This window comes from Cydia fagiglandana, chromosome 2 (genome assembly GCF_963556715.1).
Source record: "Cydia fagiglandana chromosome 2, ilCydFagi1.1, whole genome shotgun sequence".
Lineage (NCBI taxonomy): Eukaryota > Metazoa > Arthropoda > Insecta > Lepidoptera > Tortricidae > Cydia > Cydia fagiglandana.
This window is the reverse complement of record NC_085933.1, coordinates 12779401-12795058: the sequence shown is the minus strand read 5'-3', so window position 1 is coordinate 12795058 and position 15658 is coordinate 12779401. Positions and strand designations below refer to the sequence as shown.

General features: G+C 42.0%; 2 protein-coding genes across 2 annotated transcripts in view; one reads left to right on the top strand and one right to left on the bottom strand.

Moving 5' to 3' along the window:
* The window catches only part of LOC134676421 (vacuolar protein sorting-associated protein 4), a 517731-nt gene that overhangs the window by 6213 nt on the left and 495860 nt on the right, over positions 1–15658 (top strand). The gene's annotated exons all lie outside the window — the stretch shown is intronic.
* The window catches only part of LOC134676185 (cadherin-99C), a 130611-nt gene that overhangs the window by 1527 nt on the left and 113426 nt on the right, over positions 1–15658 (bottom strand). Inside the window, exons 18-31 of the mRNA XM_063534516.1 lie at positions 11638–11798; positions 10579–10752; positions 9868–10077; positions 9248–9378; positions 7625–7742; positions 6417–6512; positions 5984–6137; positions 5242–5537; positions 4446–4673; positions 3183–3448; positions 2122–2340; positions 1180–1306; positions 761–863; positions 171–501 (exon numbers count right to left, since the gene is read on the bottom strand). Coding sequence (XP_063390586.1) covers positions 171–501; positions 761–863; positions 1180–1306; positions 2122–2340; positions 3183–3448; positions 4446–4673; positions 5242–5537; positions 5984–6137; positions 6417–6512; positions 7625–7742; positions 9248–9378; positions 9868–10077; positions 10579–10752; positions 11638–11798 — 2614 coding nt within the window. The remainder of the gene's footprint in view (positions 1–170; positions 502–760; positions 864–1179; positions 1307–2121; positions 2341–3182; positions 3449–4445; positions 4674–5241; positions 5538–5983; positions 6138–6416; positions 6513–7624; positions 7743–9247; positions 9379–9867; positions 10078–10578; positions 10753–11637; positions 11799–15658) is intronic.

The window sequence follows — 15658 nt, the reverse complement described above, 5'->3', positions numbered from 1 at the left end:
CAAACTAACGGTTAGCTTTTGTAATTCATATCAGACACAATTCAAAATTTGAACGAAGAATGTTAGAAACAATAGTCTTGCATTTTGACCAAACTGTGATCAAATTGAAACAGCCGACTGATTGGTAAGTTTTTCTTGAAATTGTTACATAGGAAGGATATAAAACTCACCTCTGCAATCCGGGTATATCATCATATGCCATAATAGGCGAGCTCTTCCTCTTGTGGTTATTTCCCCCATTAACCTTCCTCCCGAGCGTGGTGGCGAGCAGCCCGACGCCCACGTTGTTGTTGTTGACTCTCGGCAGTGTGCCCAGCGCGTTGTTGAGCGCGTGGTTGTTGGGCGCGCGCCTGTTGAGCGTTTGCGTGTTGTGTTGAGGGCGCGCGAACGTGTTGTTGGCGATTGTGTCGAACTGGTGGTGGTTGTTGAGCGTGCCGTTCTCGTTGACGCTGGACGCTCGCGCCGTGGTCGCTGTTTCTGATAGCGTTGGGCTGCGTTCACCTAATTATGCAAATTGAGTAATTTATTAATTTAATTTTTTTTCACAACTAATTTTAAATATAAAAGTTGCACAAAATCGGTTAATCCAGGAGATTATAAGTGCAAATATTTAAACCTGCAAATATATTTTGCTCATGTTTATATTATCTACTTGATTATTTTTAGCGAAATGTGCTTAAGGTGAAAAATTACCATAGCTAATTAAGTTGAATACATCATAAACGACTAATTCATTAATATTATGCATTTAATGTCTTACCGTTGTCTTTAGAAAGATATTGCACGTTGTGTATATTAAATGCATGGTTGTTAGGACTGAAGTCGAGCTGTAAATCCGCGTCATCCACCGCCATGTTCAAAACCTAGAACATAATAACATTAAGATAATTGTCGGAAGTCGGAGGTTGAACGACGAATTCTACTTTAAATATACTCAGGCACAACCACTTTGCCAGTAGAAAGAGGTGGCAAATTAATAAAGTAGGCGCGAATGGTTGATTTCCCGTAGTAAATTTGAACTTTACGCCTTTTTCTAGTGTGTAGAAAGATTGGAGGGATTGCGAAGGTTGCGGGTTCAAGTGCTGCGGGAAGCGTAATTTTTTAAATTTTTTCCTTTAATATAAAATTTGCAATACTTACATATAATTTTAAAAACACGGGTACTATCCGGGAACATACCTGCGTCTCATAGCGGGGCGCAGGGTCGTCCTCGCTGGACGCGTAGCCCGAGGCCGGCCGCGGCGGCGGCATGGACATACTGAGCGTGCCGTACTGCTGGATCGTTTGTTCTTTGTGCTTCTTATATCTGACGAAATAAAAATAATAACATTAAGTAATCTTCCGGTCATTGATTATTCGGTTTAACCCATGATTGATTGGTAGAGAATGCCTTCTGGCATTAAGTCCGCCATTTGTACTCTTCATGTATTGTGCAATAAAGTTTAAATAAATAAATAATGTATTGGAAATTATGTAATGTACCATGCGACCATGTTTAAAGTCTAAACCAAACTTGTGCTTTGGATTTGACAAATGTTATAGGTGGCATTATACGCCTCCATTATGCGGGAGCGTTGCTTGCCTATAGGTGACGTTTGACAATCCGGTGACCTCAAAATATGGTATGGCATCACAGGGCCAACTATTCCAGCTGTCAAACTAGGGGGCATGTTTTTTTCTTAAACTTTATATAAAGGTATCTTCTACTATGTGCTATACCCTTAGGGCTGATTTAGACAGCGCGCTAACTCGCATGTGATTTTAGTTACATTGCGGACTGTCGGTTACGTCCAATTGGAATCGGTCGGTTGAATTCATTACATTGCGCAATGTAATGAAACTCGCATGCGAGTTCTTGCATCCTCTAAATGAGTCCTTAAAGTGTACCCTAGACAGCGCTACTCTAATAAGGTGAAGTATGCAGTATGCGCTATATATATGTCCTCCTCGCCGTGTCCGACGATGGCGACTCCTCCAAATGTTTTAATTAGGAAGATGGAACGCTCTAATGTGACTTGCGAAGCCAAACTTGGTTTTGAAGATGCGATCGCAAGGTCCGCAGTGGAGCTGGCCGGCCGACTCGTTATGCGCTATGCACTATGGGCGGCGCACGGCGCTCACCTATTCCAGGAGGCGCAGATGTAGACGGTGGCGGCGGTGGCGGCGACGAGCACTAGGCCGGCGAGCGCGAGCAGCGCGGCGGGCAGCGCCGTGGCCAGCGGCGCGGCGGCCAGCTGCGGCCGGCGCGGCGGCGCCGCCGCCAGCAGCGGCGCGCGCACGCACGCCACCGCCGCCGACAGCCGCGCCGACACCGCCGAGCTCAGGCCGCCCTCTATCGCTCTGCGGAAACGTTTACCGGTTATTTACATTGGTTACAAGTGTTACAACACTTCCCGCCTCCTCGCTTCAGGCGGACCGGCTTACGCTGGTTTTAGTGTTACGCGGTCCGTCCGTGCGGATCGCTCCGCACCGGATCAATATGTATTAAGTTCAGGGAGCGTTATAGAGTAAAGCTGACGGGTTTTCTCATACAATTTGGCGGTGCGGAGCGATCCGCACGGACGGTCCGCGTGACACTAAAACCAGCCTTAAACTTCATTATCGATGCCCCGGTCATCGTCCTATAGCCAAAGGGGTGTCAAGCAGTGAATTTCCTCAACTGTACATACACTTTTATTTATTTATTTTATTTATTTATTTATTTACATAAGGAGATCCAACAGCTAACTAAATGACAATGGAATCTTAAATAGATATATAGAGCCAATTACAGGAACTCGCAAGTAGATATGTAGTAAAAACATATACTTAAGTAACACGCATCACACACACACACACACACACACACACACACACACACACACACACACACACACACACACATACATCGCACACATGAAAGAGATAAGACTCAAACCAAAACTAACAACATTCGCTTACATAATCAAACCCTACTACCGGTGACAGGACACCAATTAAATAGTGTAAAAACAAAGAAAAAAAAATAACTGAAAAACGAACTACTTTATCTCGCCTTTATCCTCCTGGGACCCAAAGGCAGTTGTTTTGTTGTTGAATTTTGGAACACTTAAGTTACTAAAACTTCAGAATATATTTAGAATATGTAGAATGTACGTACGTAGAATACTAAGGAATCTCAGGAATAAAGATCATGCACTTACTTTGCAACAGGTTTGGATTCCCTCGCTAATATTTTGCCGGTGGTAGGGTCCAGCAGGTACAGCCATATGTCGGTGCCCCGGTCATCGCTCTCCAGCGTGCCGTTCTCGCCGAGGTAGTGCCTGGCGGTAAGTTTCTCGAGTCCCGCGACGAGTCCACTTCGCTTCTCGACGGCGTCGAGCACGCTTCGAGAACGTCGGCGCAGCGCTTCGGAGTCCAGTGTCGATACTTCCATCACTATCTGGTTTTCTTTTTGAAGGAGGTTGATCTGAAAATGACAAAGTCTTAAGGTGTCCTTCCATTCAAACATAAGTAGTATTACTCTGAAATGACTACTCATACACTGAAACGAAATTAATTTTTTTTTCTCCAATATGCTCGGAAATGTTCACCTTACTGTAGCAAAAATAGTACGGGAAGTTCTTCGTTAATGTCAAACTCTAACTAAAAAACATCAAACTATCGCTGTCCTGTTCTAGCGGACGGGAAGTAAAAAAACACTACAGTAATAACTTATTACTGTAGTGTTTTTTACTTTTTAATAATAAAAAACGCAAACAGCCAATTATTATTGCCGCGAGCCGCTTCTACACGACCCGATCAGCTATCATTTCACGTGTATGATCGTGCGAATACTGCTTAATAAAATCAAAGATTATTTTTATATTTTTTTTTAATCTCATCCGTGTTCATAAAGCTTACATAGTTTGTCAAAGGACTTTCTCATTTCAAACATAGACAAAGATAATCATACTATCTTTGTCTTACACTAGTACTAGCATCCAAAAGAAAAGGATGGGTGTAGTTTTCCTGGTTCTTACTGACTGAAAAGTTGGTTTGACAAACTATATTGCGCAATTATATTGAATGAACGAATATTGAATGGTACTGAATGGCAGAATAAGTTTGTGCCTTTAACTTTTAAAAAATAATTAAAGAGGGAAATTGTTTTTGACATTTTGGATGTGGTTTGATTTGAGTGATGCTTGATGCTTAAATAATAATTATTTTAGCTTATTTCCTCGCATGTTTGGAGAAAAGCACTATATATGCCTCGGCAGGAATAGCAATTCGTGGATTCGTCTTCTTTGTCGGACGACGCGAAGCTCATCCACGAATTGCCCTTTCCCGGCCTCTGCAATAATGTACTATTAATGTGTCTTGCATTTTTTGGGGAACTCTGGCTAAATATCTATACTAATTCCTTACTTACTGACGGAAAACACTATTGAAACACTCTTATTACATTCGTACTGGTCACTTACCACGACAGAAGCCCTAGCAATGTTATAGTCCTGTGAAGATTTAGGGTTGTCTCTTGCAGTCACACTAAATCTGAACGGCAGTAGGTCTTGTGGCACGTTCTCGAAGGTCTTGATGTTACTGATGACCCCCGTGTCCGAGTCTAGGCTGAAGTACTCCTCGGCCGCCTTTGTCCACGAGTTTTTTTGGTATTCTAGCTTCCCGAATGCCCCACTGTCCGAGTCTTTGGCCTAGAAAATCAAAATGTAGTACATTAGCAGAGTATGTTGTATGTTGCATGATATTCATGCAGCTGTCATGTGACGAGAAAGGTATTACGAATGAATGTGGAGGGAAGTACGAGGAAAGGAAAACCAAGGAAAAGGTGGATGGACTGCAACTGAAACTACAAGTGAATAATGAGATGACGAGCGACAGAGAAATATGGAAGAGAAAGACATGCTGCGTCGACCCCAAGTGAATTAAAAAAAAAAACAATATTCAACATTCTTTATTGAACAAGAATTGAACAAACAAATTGAATTGAATTGGACAAGGGCAAGAGAATGGTGATGTATTATGAATGATGCATGAATGATGCATGTATGTATGTTTCTATAAAATGCACATGTTAACAGCCAGCGATGAAATGACATTACAATTGACAGTGTACATATTAAAATAAAAGGAAAAACTATGAAAATTGGAAAGGGACAAAAACTTATTACTGCCGTTCTTAGTGTCTGGTCAGCTTCTTGTTACGTGACGTTAAAGCTAAAAAACCTGACTAACACAGAGCAAAAATTGCAGATAACCAACCTTAACTTGTACGACGACGGTATCCAAAGGCATATCCTTAGTGACTATAGCGTAGTACTTCCCCTTAGCCGCCGGTATAGTGGACTGGTCGGTGCCGACAAACACGGGCGAGTTGTCGTTCACATCGGTGACGTGCACCTTCACATTAGCCTTGCTGCTGTCTGGATTGATGAGACCCTGTATCGACTCTAGCTGGATCTCGAGCGAGTATTCGTTCAAAGTTTCGTAGTCGAGGGAGCTGGTGTTCAAGTAGATAGCACAGTCGCGCTCTTCGGTCAGTTTTACGTAAAACACATCTGGGAAAAAAGTGGAAAAATATTAGGGTACGTATTTTAATACAACTTAATAAAATACCTAATGAGAAGAAGAAATCATAGAAAAGCACATCCATACTAATATTATAAAGGCGAAAGTGTGTCTGTCTGTTACCTTTTCACGCTTAAGCCGCTGAACCGATTTATTTGGTATAAAGATAGTTTGAGTCCCGGGGAAGGACATAGGATAGTTTTTATGTCGGAAATCATCCCTGAAGAGAGTGCAAAGGGAGGTGGAATTGAAAGAGCTAATGCATTGCCTAATAATTGAAGTAAGCAATGCGCGAATTGAATGATTGCTATTAGTATTATCCAGGCGTTATACCTATTTTAGCTGCTGTCACTAATTCCACGCAGACGAAGTCGCGGTCAAAAGCCAGTAAACTATGTAATAACCAAAATAAATGTGTTAAAGACAGACATTGTACCTTTTTGTGATGTTTCAGTCAGTTTACATTTGAGCGGAGTGTCAGGCGAATGCTCTCTTTTGTTCAAGAGAGGCAAGATCCTAACCAGTGTGCCATTGGGAGAATTCTCCGCAACGTGCTCTGTGTAAACCGTATCAGCAAACCCGAGACCGACCTGCGACAAAATGTTTACATTTGTTTCATAATTAACATAATTAACCTCTCGAGTCCCATGCACGCAAAGTCAGTTCAGCAGAAAACTTACCTCTAAATCCCACGGTGGCGATATTACCCATGAGATTTCATACAAAATGTATAAAAATGATAACCCATGAGACTTAGAGAGATTATGTGTTGAAATGACAAAAAAAGCAAAAACATGGTGAAACCCGTATCTGATGGGCGTTCCTCTAATAACAAAACAAAATAATAACGAGTATATGATTTCACTTACGTCTGGAGGTACCGTAGCGGAATGGCTCACGTAAACTGTTAGGCTATTGACGGAAGACAACATCGGTTCGCCTTGATCATACGCTTGGACATCAACCTAAAAAAAAACAAATCATTTGTGATGCAATTTTGTATTGCTGACTTAGGGCTCATTTAGACGATGCGAGAACTCGCATGCGAGTTTAAGTACATTGTGAGTTTTGACCGGTCGGTTGAATTGAACGTAACCAACAGTCTGCAATGTAACTAAAATCACATGCGAGTTCGCGCGCCGTCTAAATCAGCCCTTATTCTTTCAAAAGGATTCCGCTGTTGAGCGCAATATATAAAAACCGGGCAAGTGCGAGTCAGACTCGCGCACGAAGGGTTCCGTACCATAAAGCAAAAAAAAAACGGAAAAAATGCAAAAAGAAAACGGTCACCCATCCAAGTACTGACCCACGCCCGACGTTGCTTAACTTTGGTCAAAAATCACGTTTACTGTATGGGAGTCTCTATTTTATTCTGTTTTTAGTATTTGTTGTTATAGCGGCAACAGAAATACATCATCTGTGAAAATTTCAACTGTCTAGCTATCACGGTTCGTGAGATACAGCCTGGTGACAGACAGACGGACAGACGGACGGACGGACAGCGAAGTCTTAGTAATAAGGTCCCGTTTTACCCTTTGGGTACGGAACCCTAATAATAGGGTCCCGTTTTACCCTTTGGGTACGGAACCCTAATAAAAACGATCAGGAATAGGTCGTAAATAAAGCTTGCAAGATTTGATCTACTCAAACGCATAGTAGGCAGGCAAGTTAAACGAAGGCTTGTAAAAATACCACAGACGAAACATCCTCCAGACTGAGCATAGTTGCGCTAGCCCCTCTGCCACGCATACGGTAATTTTACTCCATGTTCGAGTCGAAAGTGTCTTTGTGTGACATCCGTGTCTTTGAACGGAATCACGACACGGGACTTCGTTCACTTCGTCCCGCGTACCCCCGCATTTTTGGCATCATCGGTTGCATGAAATAATTGCTCTAAACTCAGTCTAGAGGATTCCTAGCAGTGGCGGCGCGTCAAGCAGATCCATGGGCAAGCCGCCTAATTTGGCTTACATTATTCCTTTACAACACTGCTCAACGTCTAAAAACAGCCAAGCCGATGGGAATCGGCTTTTATGGACGCGCAGCCACTAATTCCTAGTCTATGAAAAATACTCACTGTGTATTCACTATCGGTTTCCTTTCTCAGATCGTCGCGTACCCTCACGGCGCCTGTGTCGGGCTCCACGTGGAAATACTTCGATGCCTTTCCTCTGCCTACGAGCTTGTATCGGATCCTGTCAAGAAATCAATTATGTATATTCAATTGCAACTTTGGATGTAGCACTAGATAGGTAGTTGTTACTTGTTATGGTAGTGGAAAAACCGGCCAAGTGCGAGTCGGACTCGCCCACCGCGGGTTCTGTACTTTTTAATATTATTTTATTATAGTGGCAACAGAAATACATCATCTGTGAATCAACCGTCTAGCTATCACGGCTCATGAGATACAGCCTGGTGAAAGACAGACGGACGGACAGTGGAGTCTTAGTAATAGGGTCCCGTTTTTACCCTTGGGGTACGGAACCCTAAAAACGTAGTAGAATAAGATCTCACCAAACTGTCTTCGACAAAATCAGAGGTATTGTAGAAAAAAGACGAATGAAGCAGTTTACAAAGAAAAGAAAGGAAATTAATTCGATCGCGTGTTCGTTCAAATAAATAAATATTATAGGATATTCTAATCATACAACGCTTTGGATTAATTTAACTAGTGGCTCTGTGAGCTGTAGACCTCGCGAGCGTATCTTATTGGGCACGACGACAGCGCCACACATTTTTAACTTAATATTCAAAATAAAAATAAGTTTTTGGCAAAAGTTTCATATTTGGTAAGTACAAGGTTCTATCACTGACTGTACTTTTCTTACGACAGACAACTAATACTCATCGAGACAATTCTAAAAACCCCTAACACAATTAGGTTGCGTTGTTTCATCACAGAGTTCCTATGGCCACCTCCTGTCTCGATCATCAGATCAGCTTGATGGTACCATAATATTGCATTGTCATCCGATTTATACATGCATGCAAAATTTCAGCTTAATCAGAAACCAGGAAGTGGATCAAATTTAACTTGCAAGATTTGATTACAGACAGACAGACAACGGACAGGTGAAGCTAATAAAAAGCTTGTAATAAAATATAGTAAATTAAAAAAAAAAACAATACGAAATTTAAGTGTATAAAAATACAAAAAGTTATCCCAGCATACAAAAATCACTGGGGATCGAACCCAGACCCCCTCTGTGCAAACATAAAAAGATGACGTTTACAAATTGAGCCAAGTAGTTCTTAGATAAGCTGACGAAATTTAGCTACTCATTCTCAATTTAAAATTAGTTAAAATTAAAATTAAATCTCAATACCTCCGAAACCAGCGAAATAAATTTTGTGAATTTTTGGCCATTTAATCTATAAACATATCTCAAAAAGAAACTATTCGTATAATACCGATACGACTGTTTGTTTAGGCACGAGCTATCACAACTTTTCCATTTTGAAAAAATTTCAAAAATCGGGTCGACAAAAAAATTTATCAAGTCATAGAATTCGGTTACAAAATTTCACGAGAATCGGTTAAGAATTGCGACCTGTAGAGGAGAACATCCGGACAGACATACGAAAGCAAAATGCCCGAGTCAAAACGTAGACCTTCGCTACGCTTCGGTCAATTCAAAAAGAGAATGGACGTATTAGAACTTTCGTAACCAACGTACATAGTAGGAACACTTTGTCATACCTGTTGTTTGGAGCAGTCGCGTCTTCATCTATAGCTGTCACCGTTTGTACCAGGGTGCCGATGGTGGACGAGTCCTCTATTGTTACCGGCCGGACCACAGATGTGAAGATTGGCGAATTGTCGTTTTTATCCTGAAACAAATATTGGGGTCAGATTTATGAAGTTCCATAAGTGACCTGTTTTAGGTGTTCAGCTTTGTTGGAAATTATACTGCTTAATCAGACAGGTTATATTGCTCAGAGCAGGCGGATTACTTCTCTCTTATGTTTCAGAGAAATCACCCGTTTATCTACTTCATCATTCTTTATGCTGTGATTCTCCTCTGCACGTATAATATGACCGTGTCTGTTGTGGTGCCTATGATACGATTTAGGCCCTTTTTGCGATATAGGAAGAACAGCCATCTGTCTCTGTCTGTGTGTTACCAACGGCGGGTAAATACCAATCTCGATTGCGACCTCGACAGTGGCCTCAGACCGCATGTTGTTCTCCTCGGTGCAAACGATGAGCTAGTTGCACGCGGCCGCCTCGTGGTCAAGCGGCCGCAGCGTGCGGATGACTCCGTTCTAACCTATCTTTATCTGTGTTACCGACGGTAGACGTAGTACTCGTGAACCAACCTCGACTGCGACCTCGACGGTGGCAGTGGCGCCCGGCCGCATGCTGTCGTTCTCCTCGGTGCCGACGAGCAGCTCGTGCCGCGCGGCCGCCTCGCGGTCCAGCGGCCGCAGCGTGCGGATCACTCCGCTCTTGCGGTCGATGGAGAACAGCTCGGTGTCGCCGCGCACTATCGTGTACGTGATCTCGGGCGTCGTGTCGGGGTCCTCCGCCTGCAATGTTGACGATATTGTAATAACTGGCAAAGTGCTAGTCGGAATCGCGTTCCGAGTGCCCCTTAGGTAGCATCACACATTTTTTTTAAACATTTATTTTAGTTTTTTTCATCCAGGTTACTAAGAGCATTTACCACGTTTGTGTTATTTGAATAGAATATTAATAAATTTTTCAATTTCATAGATAACAAAAAACATGTTTCTTTTAACGGACAATCTCAGAACAGTTACAATTTAAGAGGTATTTTTGCACAAAATACGATTTACGAGTACCTAACAAAAGAAAATTAGTTCCATACAATAATGTGATTTATTCGTCATTTTTTGTACGCAAGTTCTTCTCCACGAACCTGTATTGGAAAGGACGAAGTACAAACGGGAACACTTCTAACTGTACATCGGTGGACCTTATTACAAAAGGCATAAGGTCCACCGATATGTACAGAATAGTGTGGGCGATAGTACAAATAGATTGCAATGCAATGAATGGTAACCGACCTGCACTTTGACGACGGCGTAGTTGGGCGCGTTCTCGGGCACTTGCACCTTGTACAGCGGCTGCGGGAACACGGGCGCCTCGTCGGGCGCGTCCAGCACGGCGACCGTCACCGACGCCGTGCCCAGCCGCCGGTCCAGCGCGCCGTCCGTCGCCGTCACCACGAACGAATACTCCTGCCGGACACAATAGGATGGATCAGGGGTCGGCTAACCGCGGCTCGCGAGCCAACAACAATTGACAATGGGGTTGGCCGGTCAAAGTATTAAGCAGATGGCGCCATCATAGCTTGCCCCGTCAATCCCTAGAATTGTGTCAAATTTTTGTTTTTTTAATGTTTTGGATGCCAGCTCTTGAAGCCAAATCTCATAGAAAAAGGGGCAAGCTATGATGGCGCCATCTATGCAAACCTTTGACAGTTGCCAACCCCATTATCAGCCATAAAATTAAGCTTTGAGAGTTCTTATTACACCACTGAAAATAATATACGGCTCTTTGAGTTTCCTAAAACTGGTAATTTCTACTGCAGTTGGTTCTTCTTTTCAAAATTTTGCCAACCCCTGGGCTAGATGACAAGTTTTCATTGATGGTATCAGTCGGTTTGTTTTGAGGATCAAATTTCTATACAAGGCGTAACAAAAACAGTGGGAATCCGATTAAGAGCATATTCGGTACCATCTTCTTCAACCATCAAACTTGGGGGCACAATTTTTTCTTAGATTGCCATTCCACCTGTACAATTTCTTGGTCCTATGTGCGTTGCGTCTCACTCTCTCACTAAGCAAAATGTGAGACGCAAATACACATTGGACAAAGAAATTGTACAGATGGAATACCCTTACACTTAGACTCATATCATACTATAACCGATGAATCTTTTCTGATACTATAAATAGACTAAGGCCCACTTGCACCATCCCACTAGCCCGGGGTTAACGCGGTTAAACCGTTAACCCAGTCTCAAATTGTATTGGTAACCATGGTAACTACAGGTTTAATCGGGTAACCCCGGGTTAGTGAATGGTGCAAGTGGCTTTAAGTCCTCTCCAGTGTAAACCTACCTTAGTTTTTTCATAGTCCAGTTCGGTCTTAGTGCTGATCATTCCCGTGCCGTTGTCTATATTGAAGGGCAAGTGTGGCGGCAAGTTGTAGCTGACCATGGCATTGACGCCCTCATCTTTGTCCGTCGCGTGAACGTAGCCCACAAATTCGCCCGCTAAACCTGTAATAAGAATAAACAAGGTGACTTGAAGTTGAATCAAAATTAGCGTAATATTGTCTTCGGTTACCGCGATAGTTACTCATGAAATAAAACTTTTGAAACGGATTATATCGCGTATATTGAATTCATACTACATCCCGACGTTTCGAACCTTTACAGCGTTCGTGGTCAACGGGTGTTAGCTTGTTAGGTATTCCACCTATCCAATTTCTTTGTCCAATGTCATTGCGTCTCACTCTCGCATTAAGCTAAATGTGAGAAGCAATACACGTTGGACCAATATATTGGACAGATGGAATACCACCCTCAAACATGAATCTGACACTTATACCTTGTTGAAGGTCAAAAGTGTTATTTGAAGTACACTACCTACACTTTTTTAATTTGGAATTATTTCTCTTATTAGGATTGAAAGAGCTCGCGATTCTGAGTAGAAAAAACATAAAATCCCCGAATATTAAGAGTGCTATTACATTTCGGGGTTGAGCGAGTTTAGGTATTTTTCTCAAAAATGGACGGCAAGGTCGACTTTGCCGTCTAAAAAATAGGTCGCGAAGCGCGTAGTTTATGGTCACTCAAAAATTAAAAAGTTAAAAACATTGCAGTCTCGCTTTTGGGACTGCAATGTTGCATACAAATTCCATTATTTGTCGAGTTCCAAACTTTTTAAAATTTGATATGGCCATATTAAATGAAGGCACAGGCCCATTAAACAGCCAAACAGATGATTAGTACCGCGACTATTTAGTTGTCTCAAATAGGTTGGCGTATTTTCGGCAGAAAAATACACTTCTATTTTTTTATTAAAAAAATAAAAAGGCGGCGGACTTTGTTCTGTGAAAATATATACGTAAGAACGTTGGTTTTGTAAAATATTTCTATGATATTTATATTTCTTGCACCATTTTTGAGAAAAGCACTATATATGACTCGGCTGGAAGGCTACTTGCTGGCTTCGGATTCAATTAAACGGACTCCCAAGGTCGTCCGTTTAAAACGAATCCTCAGCCTGCAAGTAGCTACTTCCGAGCCTCGACAATAATGTACTATTACGCGCTGCGGCAGGCCGTGCGAGCTCAGTATTCCGATCCCTTCTACCACACTCGCACTACAATGATGGATTAAACATTCTTGATCCTTCGCGAAGCATATTGAAATCAACCATAACAACACTAACTGTACTTAACTTATAAAGTCCTAAAACTGTTATTTGGTAAGTACGAAAATACTAAATGCAGTGCAAATGTACATAGGGGCTGTTCATAAATTACGTCATCTATTTTTGACCCCCCCATCCCTCAAATCATCCAAAAACCATGCTTCGGATGACTCTGTTTCCTTCTACGTCATGCTACCATCATCCGATGTCCAGACCCCCCCCCCCTCCTCCCATTTGAAACGACGTAATTTATGAATAGCCCCATACTCGTACTTATGAACGTATATTACTCGAAAGAAATTATAGGTACTCGCTTATTTACAAGAAACAAGTTACAAGAAACTGAAGATACACAGGGTCTGATGATGGAGCTGGAAGGTGGCCACGGGTACCAGTCTATCATGTAACTAAACCACTTCGTGTTTGGGCTCGTTTGATTCGTCTCAACAAGATCTTTGACACTGAAGATACACAGGGTCTGATGATGGAGCTGGAAGGTGGCCACGGGTACCAGTCTCTCATGTAACTAAACAATTTCGTGTTTGGGCTCGTTTGATTCGTCTCAACAAGATCTTTGACACAAGACAGTACTCAGGGTCTGATGATGGAGCTGGAAGGTGGTCACCATTACCAATCAACCATACAACTAAACCACATCTTGTTTAGGCTCGTTTTATTCATCTCAACAAGATCTTTGACACTATATAGGTGATACTCAGAGTCTGATGATGGAGCTGGAAGTTGGTTACCGGTACCAATCAACTATGCAACTAAACCACTTCAAGTTTAGGCTCGTTTTACTAGTCTCAACAAGATCTTTGACACTAGGTGATACTCAGAGTCTGATAATGGAGCTGGAAGGTGGTCACCGGTACCAATCAACCATGCAACTAAACCACTTCGTGTTTAGGCTCGTTTGATTCGTCTCAACAAGATCTTTGACACTAGGTGATAAACCAAACACGAAGCCCAAACACGAAGTGGTTCAGTTATGTGATAGACTGGTACCCGTCGCCACCTTCGAGCTCCATCATCAGACCCTGAGTAGTATCTTGTGTCAAAGATCTTGTTGCGACGAATCAAATGAGCCCAAACACGAAGTGGTTCAGTTACATGGTAGACTGGTACCCGTGGCCACAGTCCAGCTCCATCATCAGACCCTGAGTACTAACTTGTGTCCAAGGTCTTGTTGAGACGAATCAAACGAGCCCAAACATGAAGTGGTTCAGTTACATGATAGCAGTGTTGGCAAAAAATCAATTCGAATTGACGATTGAGAATTGACCGATCAATTCGAATTGACGATTGACGAAACTAATTCTAAATCTACTGATTGAAGATTGACGATTACTAATCGTTAATTCGAATTAATCGGTCAATCCTCAATCGTCAATTCGGATTGACGATTACTTTGTATGTACCTACCTAATGTCCTTTTTATTTAGGCCATTTTTGTGAAACTAACCAAATGCGTTCAACATGTTTCCGACGGCTATATGAAGGATGTCTTTTTTGGAACATTTTCGGGACTTTCCTTGAAATTAACCGATAGCGTTCAAAATCGATAGCTGAGGTGCCCAAAGGTTTCGAAACTTGTTTCCGAGGGAAATATTGAGAGATGTCCTTTATTGGGACATTTCTAGAAATTACCCGATTGCGTTTAAAATCGATATCTGAGGTAAACAGAGGTTTCTAAACATTTTCTCTACTGCAATATTGAAAGGTGTCCTGTTTTGGGACATTTTAGTGACATTCTTTGAAAGTGACTGATTGCATTCAAAATCGATATCTGAGGTGCAAAATATGGTTTCAACGGCAATATTTAGATTCTACACTTTAGCCGCGTACTTACTTTACTACCTGCATTACGCCACCCTAATGAAAAAAGGTCATTTTTCGGTATTGCCGTCAGAAACATGTTTCGAAACCTTTGGGAACCTCAGATATCGATTTTGAACGCAATTGGTTAATTGGAAGAAATGTCCCATAAATGTCCAGAAAAAAAGGAAACTCCGTCTGTATTGCCGTCGGAAACATGTTACGGAACCTTTGGAAATCTCAGATATCGTTTTAAAGTGCCAACGATCAATTTAAAAAAATGTCCCGAAATGGAAGGGACATCCTTCAATACTGACGTCAGAAACATTTTTCGGGACCTATGGTCGACATCGATTACGAATATGAACGTAATTGGCCAATTTCGAAAAATGTCCCTAAAAGGGACATCAGTCAATACTGACATCAGGAACATGTTTTCGAACCTCTGGGAACCTCAGATATCGACTTTAAGTCCAGTAAGTAAGTCCCTAAAAAGGACACCTTTGAAAACTAATCTTAGGGAAGGGAAAGGGACCCTAGGTTAATCTAGATTGAGAATTGATTTAATCCGAATTGAGGATTGATGCGTTAATTCTAATTGATTCAATCGGATTAACGCGTCAATCAGAATTAAATCAATTCGAATTGATCAATTCGGATTGATCAATTCGGATTGACGCGTCAATTCGATTGATCAATCCGGATTGATTTAGTTCAGATTGATGCCAACACTGCATGATAGACAGGTACCCGTCGCCACCTTCGAGCTCCATCATCAGATCCTGAGTGCTATCTTATGTCAAAGATCTTGTTAAGATGAATAAAACGTGCCTAAACACGAAGTGGTTCAGTTACATGATAGACTGGTACCCGTGGCCACCTT